The sequence below is a fragment of the Panthera pardus genome, unplaced genomic scaffold (genome assembly GCF_024362965.1).
Source record: "Panthera pardus isolate Hobbes unplaced genomic scaffold, ASM2436296v1 HiC_scaffold_11, whole genome shotgun sequence".
Taxonomy (NCBI): Eukaryota; Metazoa; Chordata; class Mammalia; order Carnivora; family Felidae; genus Panthera; species Panthera pardus.
In genome coordinates, this window is record NW_026526666.1 from 62,594,518 (window position 1) to 62,608,611 (window position 14,094).

General features: G+C 45.0%; 1 protein-coding gene across 1 annotated transcript in view; it reads right to left on the minus strand.

Moving 5' to 3' along the window:
- Positions 1-3,197: 3,197 nt before the first annotated feature.
- TTC4 (tetratricopeptide repeat domain 4) overlaps positions 3,198-14,094 on the minus strand; it is a 31,182-nt gene continuing 20,285 nt past the window's right edge. Inside the window, exons 9-10 of the mRNA XM_019449182.2 lie at positions 7,042-7,124; positions 3,198-4,363 (exon numbers count right to left, since the gene is read on the minus strand). Coding sequence (XP_019304727.2) covers positions 4,261-4,363; positions 7,042-7,124 — 186 coding nt within the window. The 3' untranslated portion in view covers positions 3,198-4,260. The remainder of the gene's footprint in view (positions 4,364-7,041; positions 7,125-14,094) is intronic.

Genomic DNA, 14,094 nt, shown 5'->3' on the forward strand with positions numbered 1-14,094 from the left:
TGGGCAGGTTACCCTCTCTGTGCCGGTTTTCTTGTCAGTAAAATGGTTCTGTAAACTACTTGCCCCCTGGAAGTGTCAGGAGTGAGCAAGTCAGCCCACACGAAGCACCCTAGAACACTGTCTGGCATATCCTAAGTGCTCAGTAGATGGCAGCTGTTACTAGTGAGCCAGGCCACTTATGCACTCCCCCTGGAATATGCCAGGATTGCTTGAGGGGTCCTTCCAACTCCCACTCCCCACCCTTCCCTGTCCCTTCCCCAACCTCATGGCCCATATCCATCTTGTGTGGTGGCTTCCCCCCCAGTCTGTTTAGAATTTATCACCCCTTCCTCTGTGCCATCAGTCAGTAACTATTTGTTGTGTATCTGCTGTGTGCTGTGCTAGGTGCTGGCGGTACAAAAGTGTACAGTTCACGGCCCCGGACTCAGTTTACAAAGATGTGGGAGGAACTATCCAGTAAGTGGGCAATTACAATGCAGTGTGACAAGTGTGGTAATAGTACAGGTGCCGTGGGACATGTGAGATAGGCGGCCAGGAGGGCATCCTGGAGGTAGCAGCCAGGCCTGAGTAAAGATTAGAAAAGACAGAAAAGGAACAATTGGGGGTGGAGGCAAGGGTAGAAGTGAGAGTAAGAATTCTCCAGGCAGAGGGAGCAGAATGTGCAAAGGTCCAAAGCTAAGAGCGTGGTGGCATGATTAGAGAATAAAAGAAATAAGTGGCACAGATTGAGCACTTAGTTTGAGGCAAGCTCTGTTCATGTGCATCACATAGAATAATTCACATAATCCTTACAGCTCCTGTGTGAGGTAGGTGCTATTATGCTATACGTGTTGCACGTGAGGAAACTGAGGCACAGTGCCCAAGGAGGTGCCTGAGGCCACCAGCTAGTGTGTTGCAGGGCTGGAATTGGCAGGCAGGCAGCCTGGGTCCAGAGGTAATACTTAAGCCACGGCACTGTCCTGCCCCATAGCTTAACTGTGTCCAGGATGGCTGGCTGGGCTAAGGCAGTTGGAAAGAGGAAGCCACAGAAGTGGTTGGGGCCAGATTCTGAAGAGCACTGAGTGCCACACCAAGAGTGTTTATGAGGGAATGGGGAGCTGCTGAGGGCTCTGAGCAGGGGTGAGGACTTGCTTGTTGTGGCTGTATTTCTCTTCCTTGGAGCAGTTTCCAGTCCAGGGTTAGACTTGTAACATCTACTCAACAGCGTGATCTTGAGGGCAGAGGCTGCCTGATGCACTTGGGCCTCGATGCCCTGTCCTTGGTTGGTGCCAGTTAGGTTCAGTGTTTGTAAACAGAATAAAAGGAACAAGGAAGAGGAGGCAGGTGGGCTCTGGAGTGAGATGCTTGGGTTCAAATCCTGGCTCTGACAGTCACTAGTAGTGAGACCGTGTGCCCCCACCTCCTTTATAAACTTGGGATCATTTTATATCATTTATAAAATCGGGACCTGAGATGTGGCTGTCATAATGAAGAGAAAGCAGGTTTGCACAGCGCCAGAATGCTGTTGACAGCCACAATTCCTCCCCATTCCCTGCCTGCCCTTGTGTACCTGCCAGCAGTGTTTCAGGGGTGGCTTAAAGGGGCCTTGCCCCACCCCCAGGTTCTCCAGCTGCCACCCCAAATCAACAGAGGTAACCACACAGAAGTCTGGCGGTCCCACCTGTGTCCCTGGTCCTGTGATGAGGTGGTGCCCCTGGGTGGTGGGAAAGGCTCTGCCTCAAATCAGGGATGTGAAGAATGCTGATGCCTTGGCCTTGCCCATTCCTTCCCTCTGGGCCTCTTCATCTGTAAAATAAGGTGGTCCCATGGTTGAGTCTTTGAGGGAGCTCTGACTGGGATGGAGTCCCAGGTAGGGACAGGCGGCCGTGAGGCAGAGGGTGAGGGCCAGGCCACATGTCCCGTGGGACCCAGCTGCGTGAGTGGAGGAGGGGGTCAGGGGCTCATGCCAGGCCAGTGGGGCCCCTGCTCCTAACCGTAGCCAACTCTAGTCCTAGCCTCCATGCTCCATTCCTAAGTTTGTGCTCTATCCACTCCCTGGAGACCAAAGAGGACGGCAGAGGTCAGAAGGGGCAGAGCCCACGGGCTGGGGAGGCCAGAAGCCTTCTTGGAGGGGGTGTAAGGTGTGTACATGGGCTTGAGCCTGGGAATGCCGATGTTTGCATATGTATAGATGGGGCCTCAGAACAGGACTCTGGTTTTATTTTTTTGCTCATCATTTCCTTCACTCGTTTATTTATCCACTTCACGCACATGGAGCTCTCGGTGTGTCACACTCACTGTGTGTCAGGCCTGGGCACTAAGACAAATCCCCATCTGGCCTCTGCCCATTGAGAGTGTGCCTTCTGAAAGTTTTAGTGCAGTGCTTCTCAAACTCGGCATTATTGATAGTTTGGGCCAGATAACTTTTGTTGTGGGGGCTGTCCTATGTACCGTAGAATGTTTTTAGCAGTATCCCACCAAGTTGTGACAACCAAAACTGTCTCTAGACATTGGCAGGTACCCCTGGGGTGCAGGTCACCCCTGCTGAGAATCACTGGTCTAATGCTACCAATCTGCACACAGGTGGCACAGATAAGCCTGTGAGGTGGGTACAGTGACTCATGTTACAGATGGAGGCTCCAAGCACAATCCCTTCCTCCCAGGCACAGCAAGTCAGCAGCCACCAGGACCCTAGCTGTGGTCTGTCTGCCAAGCTAAGTCGCTTTCCTCCCTTTTCTGCTTCTCCCACTCACCCTAGCTGGATGGAGGGGCAGGGCCTAAAGAGAAGGCAGCCAGAAGCTGGCTGATAACTGGGCCCACCAGGAGCCTGAAGAAAGGGCTGGGTGGTGGGGATGACAGTCATGGAACTTCGTTTCTCAGGAGTGTCCAGAAGGGAGCAGGGAAAGCAGTCTGTGAGTGAAGATGAGTGAGGTGGCACACGGGGGCCTGTTCTACCCCAGGACAGGGAGGTTGCTGCTCCACAGAAGCCTGCAGTGCCTGCTAGGGTTGCTGTTAGGCCTCTTGCACAGTGCTGACTTAGGCAGTGGGGGAGAGAATGGCCTCTGTGTGGCCTGAGCTAGGCTTAGGGTGGAGACTGGACTTCTGCTTCCCAGCCACAAGCAGTCACCTGCACCTGGAAGGAAGGCTACATGGTTCTTTGTAAAAAATTGCCCTTCAAAGATGATGAAGCGCACGGCACAAAACCTCAAATTACTCGATTTTGAGGACAGCAGCAGGTTTCAGTTTAATGATGTATTATTTAGCTTTGCTATAGTAACAAACTGCTTACTACTACAACATTTATTTCTAGTTCACGTCACAATCGACTCTACAGGCCAGTTGCTTCAGCTCTGCTCCACGTGTCTTGCCATTCTGGTACCCAGGCTGATGGAAGAGCCCCTACCTGGGAAATATGTTCACGACAGAAGGAAAAGCACATGAACTTACCAACCTTCTGTCTGGACACGTCCACCCACATCCCTCTGCATCCCCTGGTGGGTGGAGTAGGTACTACAAGACATCACAGGGCTGCAGGTGAGGCCACGTACTACCCTCTAGGGAGCAGGAGGCAAATGGCTATAGACAAACATACAACCTATGACAATGACTCATCTGCAAAGATTTTTAAGAGGCGCAAAATCCTAAAATGTGAACACTGAAGGGGAACAAGTCTGTCACAGTTCTCCCTACCATACAGGTTAGAAAAACTGGTCAACTTTTTAGGGGTTTTGGACCCATTTATAGGTCTTTACAGGTGCAGGAACTGGCTTTCCTGACCCCATCTCACTCCAAGGGTCTACCATCCCCATACAGCAAGCCTCTCTGCTCATGAAATACCTGCAGGCCGGAGTCTCTAAGCTTGAATGCCTTAAAATTACTCGCGTGGTTTGAGAGAGAGCTTCTCTGAGGCTGCCAACACCACTAAGGTCCAGAACCATGGCACTAGATCCTGAGCCTGTGTCTACAGGTCAGTACTTCCTCAGGTCAGTTCCTGTGGTAATGGTAAGATGGTCCCTTCAGGGAATGGAGGCTGATGGTAACACAGCTCACAGTGACTCCAAGGATGCCATGACCAAGGTACAATTTTGAATCAACAGGGGAGAGTAGAGACCAGCTGGAACTTGGCACTGAGCAAAGAGGATGTAGTTCAGGGAAGTCAGCAGCTCTTCCCCCACCATGATGCATGGAAGGACTGTCCCCAGGGTGGCAGAAATGAAGTGTTGGGTTCAGATGATTCCAGGCAGAGGAGAGTGAGGGATGAGATCCAGGGGCCTGGCTCAGTCACTTTACCTGATGCACCTTTTTCCCCCGGACGTAATTCTTACAAAAACCAGAGGCTCCTACACAGACCAAAAATGCTGGTATCAGGGCTTTTACAAAGTACCTGCAGTGAACACAACAAAAGAGAGGGGTTAATTGAATTGCAATCTTAATCATCCATGTACCTTCCCAACAACATTCAAGGTGAACCTTTGGGTGTGAGTCAACATTAAAATGCAAGTTTAGCACATTTATTCGTTTGGTTGTTTACATATCTGGCAAATTAGCATGACCCTCTCCCTCTTACAACCTAGCCAGAACCTTTGGACCAGTCCTCTAGCATCATGAACGCCTGTAGCTAAACATCAAATAAGACTATAAGAGCAAACTTTCATTCATTCAAATTCATTCATTCACTCACTCAAGTGTGTGCCCAGGGTAAGTTGGGCTCTGTGCTGAAATGAGATTAGAAAACAAAGGGCACCTAGGTGGCTCAGTCAGCTGAGCGTCTGACTCTTGATTTCAGCTCAGGGCATCATCTCACAGTTTGTGGGATCAAGCCCCGCATCAGGCTCTGCACTAACAGCACAGAGCCTGCTTGGGATTCTCTCTCCCTGCCCGGCCTCATGCTCTCTGTCTCGAAATAGTCAAAAACAAAACCATCCCATGCTCAAGTCCTGAAGGGACATAGAGAAATAATTAATGACAGCAAGACAATCACAGAAGCATCTGTGAGATACAGCATTAGCCCAAAGGGCATGATGCCCTCTATAGGAAAGGGGAATCAGGAAAAGCTTCCTGGAAGATGCTGTGTCCATGTGTACTTTAATTTAGAAAAGGGGTAGTAGTGATGGGACATCGGGGAGCAAATGTCAGGAGGTGCAGGTCACCAGAGCATTTGCTGTTGTTGGGGCATAAAGCAAGCAGAGTGGGGCAGGTTAGAGAGGTGGGCAAGGCCTCGGCCTCCCAGACTGAGGGGTATTAGCATTACCCAATGTGCTTGGATCTGGACAGAGGGGTCTATATATTTTGGCTCACCTGGTTCAACGTCTGAAATTACCCAAAACCTATCCTGGGTAGCCTCTTGCCTATGCCAATCATTTAAAAAGTAAACATTTCCAACAGCATTTACATTTTCTAAGAAGCATGAGATTGGCTTTCCTTTACAGATCTGCTTTGTTTAGCTTTTTTGGAGATGGGGAGAGAGCAGACCTCAGGCCTTTAAAAAAATGTGGTAATGGGCACCTGGGTAGGTCAGTCATTTAAGCATCCAACTCTATCTCAGCTCTGGTCTTGATCTCAGGGTCGTGAGTTCAAGCCCCGCACTCCATGCTAAGTGTGAAGCCCATTTAAAGAAATTTGTGGTAGTAATTTGCTAATAATGGAAAAAAGGAATAGCTCAAAAATTGTCTATGGATTGGAAGAGGGATTTAACACCAAAAAACAAAAATAAAAACAAAAACACCACTTGCCAAGAGAAGTCATATCATTATCTGAAGAAATCTTCACCTGCCAAACCAAAGCAGAAACATCAAGACCAGCTAGATCCCCACTACTTAGTCACCACATTACCAATTCTTTTTTTTTTTTTTTTTTTTTTAATTTTTTTTTTAATATTTATTTGTCTTCGAGACAGAGAGAGACAGAGCATGAACAGGGGAGGGTCAGAGAGAGGGAGACACAGAATCCGAAACCGGCTCCAGGCTCTGAGCTGTCAGCACAGAGCCCGACGCGGGGCCTGAACTCACGGACCGCGAGATCATGACCTGAGCCGAAGTCGGCCGCTCAACCGACTGAGCCACCCAGGCGCCCCACCACATTACCAATTCTTATCCAGTTTGCCTCTGAAATCTCTCTACAATCCACCCCTTACCTCCTGCCTCACCATCAAATAGTACATATGATCTGTACGCTACTCTGTTTTACCTAAACATCCCCTGTGGCTCCGTACACCACCACGATCAGGATAAAGTATGCTCTGGAACAGAGCATTCAAGGCCTTCGTGCATGGCTCCAACCCAGCTTTCCAGCCTCTTTCTCAGCACACCCAACCACCCTCATGTCCAACACAGTGGGCTTCTTTAGCCTAAATGCAAGACATTTGCTTTGCTCAAAGCTTAGGGAAAAATAGTCCAAGAGTCAACTCTGAAATCTACCCAGGGGATTCCCTCATAGTCCAGAACACCCTAAAGCTGAACGAACAGAAGCCAAATCCAACTGGCTGCCACAGCTACTAACAAAGATGCACTTACAACAAGACTGCCCTTTACAGTTTACAAAACTACTGTGACTCCTACTCTCTTGCTGGCTCTCAAGTACCTGAGACAAATGTAGGCAAGAATTATCAGCCCCAATCTAAAGATGAGGAAACCTCCTCAGGGAGGAAGTATGTGCTTACAGTCCCACAGCTCGAAAATGATGGTGTCTTGACTTGAAGAACCAATGTTCTTTTCCATATAACAGTATCAGGGGACACAGGCACAATTAGGAAAAGAGCGCCAACCCTGCTGTTTTCAGGTACAAAAGCCAGGCAGCTTGTCCCTTCTCAGACCAGCACCATTCGCTTCTCCCAGTCTGAGGGTGTCCTGGCTGCAGTGTAATGAGCAGAGTCACACTGAAGCCTATTTGGCCAATGACCTGAACCAGTCTCCATGGCTGCCATCTCAGTTTTATGTCCAGGGCAGTAGGGAAAGCAGTACAAGGCAATTAATTAGTCAGCAGTGCAATGAGAACCTGGCTGTATCCCTGGGATAGTGCCTAAGCTCCTTCCCTGGTCTACTCAGCCTCATGAAGGTGGCTCACCTGGGGTGCTGCAGCACGTGCAACAGGGTGCTCTTGAGAGGCACCCGGTAGAGTTCTGTCCCACCATCATCCTCAAAGTAGATCTGCAAAGAAGAATAAAGGTGCAGGAATCAGACACAGAGGGCCTCAGCAGCACTAGACATGTTGAGGCCAAGTCTAGTGAAAAGCTAAAGAGAAGGCAACTGTTATTAGTTGAATGGCTCTTCTATAGAGTTGTGGAATGTAAAGCACTCAGTCTTTGCCCATAACACCGAGAAAGATATTACCGGATCCACTTTTTTCCAAAGACAGAACCAAGGATCAGGGGAGAAAAATGATTCATTAACAACACTCAGCTAGTAAACAAAGAAACCAAGATTCAAGGCCAGGCCTGTGAGCCTTTGCTTCCCTAGCAATCAGTCCTAGACCTCTTAGATGTGGGGGGAAAAAGGCACAGTAGCCCAAAGCAGGGGAACAGCCCGAGGAGGATGAGGAGGATGAGAAGGATGTCCACACGGGACGGCCCTGTGCAGGTGTCAAAGCCCACAGAGGGTGATGAAGATGTCTGCATAGGAGGGCTGGCCGGGAGTGAGCCCGGCCAGTGGAGGGCAAGCTTGCTGGGAACTGGCCAGCCTAACCCAGGTGATAAGGGCTACCTTTTAGGACAGCTGTCCAAGATGAGGTGTCAGAGCCCATGTGGGATGAGAAGGGTGTCCTTGTTTGGGGACAGGTGAGATGGGGTGTCACAATCAGAACTAGTGTATCAAACTAACTTCCTGATATTGGTGGTTGGTTGGGATTATGAAGGAAAATATCCTTGTCTGTAGGGAAATGATGCTTAAGTATTTAGGGGCAATGGGGCATCAGTTGGCATCTTACTCTCAAATGGTTAGAAGACAAAATCTTTGTACCCTAAGCTGTGATTTAAAAAAATAATGAGCCAAGACGGCAGAAGAACATGGAAGTTGTTTTTGCATCTCGCATCCATGAAATACAGCCAGATCAACACTAAACCATCCTGTACACCTAGAAAACTGATTTTAGGATTAACACAACAATCTGCACAACCTGAACCACAGAACTCAGCAGGTACATGGCACAGAAAGGTTAACTGGGGGAGAGAGAAGCCACGGAGGACAGGGAGCTATTTTTGCTTGTGGTAAGAGGACGGAGACAGAGGGAGAGTATGGGAAAAGCACCTCCCACTCCCCACCCCCAAAAAAAGCAGCTGGAGAGAAAGTGGAAACAGCCGCAGGGACTGAACTAAAAAGAGAAAAAAGGAGGGGGTTTAAATTCCACTAAGACTCTATATAAACAGGGGGAACACAGAGCCTCAAACTCTGCAGCTTGATACCTGACAGTGCTCTGGTGGGAAGGGCAAATCCCCAGAGGCAGAGTGAGGCCCGGGGGTCCTTGGGCCAGCAGACCCCGGAGAACAACCATATTTGCTGGTGCTGGAACAAAGTCGTTAAGGGTGAAGCCCGGTGCCAGGTATGTATTGCGATTTTCCATAATCCCTGAAATGCTGCTGCTACATGATTGCGTGAACATTTTCTGGGGCAGGCTGGCACCCAGACGCAGTCTCTTGGCATTAGCAGCAGCACAGTCCCATGAACATTCCTGGGGGCAGGCACCTGGCCCTTGCTCAGTGAGACCCTCTTGCAGAGGGGCAGAACAGGTCAAAGCTGCAGTCCCTCAGAAATAAGGGGTCAGGGAAAACAGCTGCATCTGAGATAAAACTCAGGAGGGAGGTGTTGCCTGGGGCTTGGTCATGGACAGTATAAAAGCAGGGAGTGGACGGAAGCTGATGACAAAGGTCAGGTGCACAATTGATGATTGGGGAGAACAGAGTTCTGATACTAGAGACAGGGTAGCTGGGATATGCCACTTTCACTCCTCCCACGCATGCACATACCTACAAGCACCACAACAATCCACCCCAGTAAGCTAAACAGCGACATCTAGTGGGGAACAGAACCATTACCCTAAGCCCCGCCCAAATGGGCCAACCTTACTCTTCAGGAACACTACAAGTGTCTGCCTGCTTAGTTTATGGACTATAAATTGCTTCATAGTTTGACTTCTAGGGGAAAATGATGTAATTTCAATAGTATTTCAGTCTGTTCACTGGGCCATCTATTCAATTTTCTTTTTTCCTCTTTTCGTTTCTTTTTCTTGAATACAGAAAGAGAAAAAATTTATTATTTTCAATTTTTATTGAAAATATTTTCCTTTAATTTTTTTCTATTTTTTTACTTTTTTGTAAATTTTTCAAATTCTATTTTACTTATTTCATTTTATTCTATTTCACTGTATTCATTTTTTTCAAATTTTCAAACGTTTTCCTTTTTTTTCTTTTTTCCCCTTTTTCCTGTAATCTTTCAACAACCAGACTGAAACACACCTAGGATCTAGCATCATTTATTTGAATTTGTGTGTGTGTTGTTTTTAATTTTTTAATTATAATTTTTTTGACCTTATTAATTCCTTTTCTGCCATCAAAATGACAAAATGAAGGAATTCACCCCAAAAGAAAGAGGAGGAAGAAACAACAGCCAGGGACTTAACACAGATACAAGCAAGGTGTCTGAACCAGAATTTAGAATCATGATAATAAGAATGCTAGGGGTCGAAAATAGATTAGAATCCCTTTCTGGGGTGATAAAAGAAGTAAAAGCCAGTCAGGATGAAATAAAAAATGTAACTGAGCTGCAATCTCAAATCGATGCCACGGTGGCAAGGATGGATGAGGCAGAGCAGTGAATTAGTGATACAGAGAACAAATTTATGGACAATGAAGCAGAAAAAAAGTGGGAGACTAAGGCAAAAGTGCATGATTTAAGAATTAGAGAAATCAGTGACTCATTAAAAAGGAACAACAGCACAATCATAGGGCTCCCAGAAGAGGAAGAGAGAGAAATAGGGGTAGAAGGGTTATGTGAGCAAATCATAGCACAAAACTTCCTTAACATGGGGAAAGACACAGACATCAAAATCCAGGAAGCACAGAGGACTCCCATTAGATTCAACAAAAACCAACCATCAACTGGCATATCACAGTCAAATTCACAAAATACTCAGGCAAGAGAAGAATCATGAAAGCAGCAAGGAAAAAACAGTCCTTAACCTACAAGGGAAGACAGATCAGGTTTGCAACAGACCTATCCAGAGAAACTTGGCAGTCCAGAAAGGAGTGGCAGGATATATTCAAGGTGCTGAATCAGAAAAATATGCAGCCAAGAACTCTTTATCCACCAAGGCTGTCATTCCAAATAGGAGAGATTAAAAGTTTCCCAAACAAAAATTAAATGAGTTTATGACCACTAAACCAGCCCTGCAAGAAATTTTAAGGGGAACTCTCTGAGGGGAGAAAAGATGGGTGGGGGTGGGGGGGAGACCAAAAGCAACAAAGACTAGAAGGAACCAGAGAACATCACCAGAAACTCCCAACTCTACAAGAAACATAATGGCAATAAATTCATACCTTTCAGTACTCACTCTAAATGTCAATGGACCTGTCTTCCTTCTCCACCAGGAAAAAATAAAATAAAATAAATGTCAATGGACTAAATGCTCCAATCAAAAGACATAGGGTAAAAGAATGGATAAGAAAACAAGAACCATCTATATGCTGTTTACAAGAGACCCACTTTAGACCTAAAGACACCTTCAGATTGAAAGTAAAGGGATGGAGAACCATCTATCATGCTAATGGTTGACAAAAGAAGTACCCATACATACATCAGACGATCTACACTTTAAAAAAAAGACTGTAACAAGAGATGAAGAAGGGCATTCTATCATAATTAAGGGTTCTTCCACCAAAAGACCCAACAATTGTAAACATTTGTGCCAAATGCAGAAGCACCCAAATATATATAAATCAATCACAAACATAAACGCACTGATAATAATACCATAATAGTGGGGGACTTCAACACCCCACCTACAGCAGTAGATCATCTAAACAGAAAATCAACAAGGAAACAATGTCATTGAATGACACACTGGACCAGATGGACTTAACAGATATATTCAGAATATTTTATCTTAAAGCAGTGGACTACACATTCTTCTCCAGTGCACATGGAATTCTCCAGAATGGATCACATTCTGGGACACAAATCAGCCCTCAACAAGTACAAAAAGACTGAGATCATACCATGCACATTTTTAGACCACAACACTGTGAAACTCGAAATCAACCACAAGAAAAAATTTGGAAAGATAACAAATACTTGGGAGACTAAAGAACATCCTACTAAAGAATGAATGGGCTAACCAAGAAGTTAAAGAGGAAATTAAAAAGTACATGGAAACCAATGAAAATGAAAACACCACAGCCCAAAACCTCTGGGATGCAACAAAGGCAGTCATATGAGGGAAGTGTATAGCAATCCAGGCCTTCCTAGAGAAGGAAGAAAGGTCTCAGATACACAACCTAACCTTACACCTTAAAGAGCTAGAAAAAGAACAGCAAATAAAACCCAAAGCCAGCAGAAGACAGGAAATAATAAAGATTAGAGCAGAAATTAATGCTATCAAAACCAAAAACAGAACTGATCAATGAAACCAGAAGCTGTTTCTTTGAATTAACAAAACTGATAAACCACTAGCCAGTCTGATCAAAGAGAAAAAGGCCCCAAATAAATAAAATCAAGAATGAAAGAGGAGAGATCATAACCAACACAGGAGAAATAAAAACAATAATAAGAGAATATTATAAGCAATTATATGCCAATAAAATGGGCAATCTGGAAGAAATGGACAAATTCCCAGAAACATATACACTACCAAAACTGAAACAGGAAGAAATAGAAAATCTGAACAGACCCATAACCAGTAAAGAAATTAAATTAGTAATCAAAAATCACCCAAAAAGCGAGTCCAGGGCCAGATGGCTTTCCAGGGGTATTCTACCAAACATTTAAGGAAGAGTTAACACCTATTCTCTTGAAGCTGCTCCAAAAAATAGAAATGGAAGGAAAACTTCCAAACTCTTTCTATGAAGCCAACATTACCTTGATTCCAAAACCAGACAAAGACCCCACTAAAAGGGAGAACTATAAATCAGTTTCCCTGATGAACATGAATGCAAAAATCCTCAACAAGATATTAGCCAACTGGATCCAACAATACATTAAAAAAATTATTCACCACGACCAAGTGGGATTTATACCTGGGATGTAGCGCTGGTTCAATATCCACAAAACAATCAATGTGACTCATCACATCAATAAAAGAAAAGGACAAGAACCACATGATCCTCTCAATAGATGCAGAAAAAGCATTTGACAAAATACAGCATTCTTTCTTAATTAAAATCCCTCAAGAAAGTAGGGATAGAAGGATCATACCTCGAGATCATAAAAGCCATAATATGAGAGACCCTACGCCAATATCATCCTCAGTGGGGAAAAACTGAGAGCTTTCCCCCTGAGATCAGGAACAAGACAGGGATATCCGATCTTGCCACTGTTATTCAACATAGCATCAGAAGTCTTAGCCTCAGCAATCAGACAACACAAGGAAATAAAAGGCATCCAAATTGGCCAGGAGGAGGTCAAACTTTCACTCTTCGCAGATGACATGACACTCTATATGGAAATCCCAAAAGATTCCACCAAAAAAACTGCTAGAACTGATTCATGAATTCAACAAAGTTGCAGGCTATAAAATCAATGCATAGAAATGGGTTGCGTTTCTATACACCAACAATGAAGCAACAGAAAGAGAAATCAAGGAATCGATCCCGTTTACAATTGCACCAAAACCCATAAAATACCTAGGAATAAATCTAACACCAAAGGGGTAAAAAATCTATACACTGAAAGCTATAGAAAGCTTATGAAAGAAATTGAAGAAGACATAAAAAAATGGAAAAATATTCCATGTTCCTGGATAGGAAGAACAAATATGTTAAAATGTCAATACCCAAAGCAATCTACATATTCAATGCAATACCTACCAAAATAATACCAGCATTCTTCACAGAGCTAGGACAAACAATCCTAAAATTTGTGTGCAACCAGAAAATACCCCCAACAGCCAAAGCAATCTTGAAAAAGAAAACTAAAGCAGGAGGCACCACAATCCTGGACTTCAAGCTGTATTACAAAGCTGTAATCATCAAGATAGTACGGTACTGGCACAAAAACAGACACACAGATCAATGGAATAGAGAATCCAGAAATGGACCCACAAACGTATGGCCAACTAATCTTTGACCAAGCAGGAAAGAAAATCCAATGGAATAATGACAGTCTCTTCAGCAAGTGGTGCTGGGAAAACTGGACCACTTTCTCACACCATACACAAAAATAAACTCAAAATGGATCAAGGACCTAAATATAAGACAGGAAGCCATAAAAATCCTCAAAGAGAAAGCAGGCAAAAACTTCTTTGACCTTGGCCGCAGCAACTTCTTACTCGTCTCCGGAGGCAAGGGAAACAAAAGCAAAAATGAACTATTGGCACCTCATCAAAATAAAAAGCTTCTGCACAGCGAAGCAAACAATCAGCAAAACTAAAAGGCAACCGACAGAATGGGAGAAGATATTTGCAAATGACATATCAGATAAAGGGTTAGTATCCAAAATCTATAAAGAACTTATCAAACTCAACACCCAAAAAACAAATAATCCAATGAAGAAATGGGCAAGAGACATGAATAGACACTTCTCCAAAGATGACATCCAGATGGCCAATCAACATATGAAAAAATGCTCCACATCACTCATCATCAGGGAAATACAAATCACAACCACAATGAGATACTACCTCACACCTGTCAGAATGGCTAACATTAACAACTCAGGCAACAACAGATGTTGGAGAGGATGCAGAGAGAGAGGATCTCTTTTGCACTGCTGGTGGGAATGCAAACTGGTGCAGCTACTCTGGAAAACAATATGGAGGTTCCTCAAAAAAATTAAAAATAGAACTAGGCTACGACCCAGCAATCGCACTACAAGGTATTTATCCAAGGGCTACAAGTATGCTGTTTTGAAGGGACACATGCACCCCTTTATATGTGCACCCTTTATATTTATATTAGTTGGCCAATGTTTATAG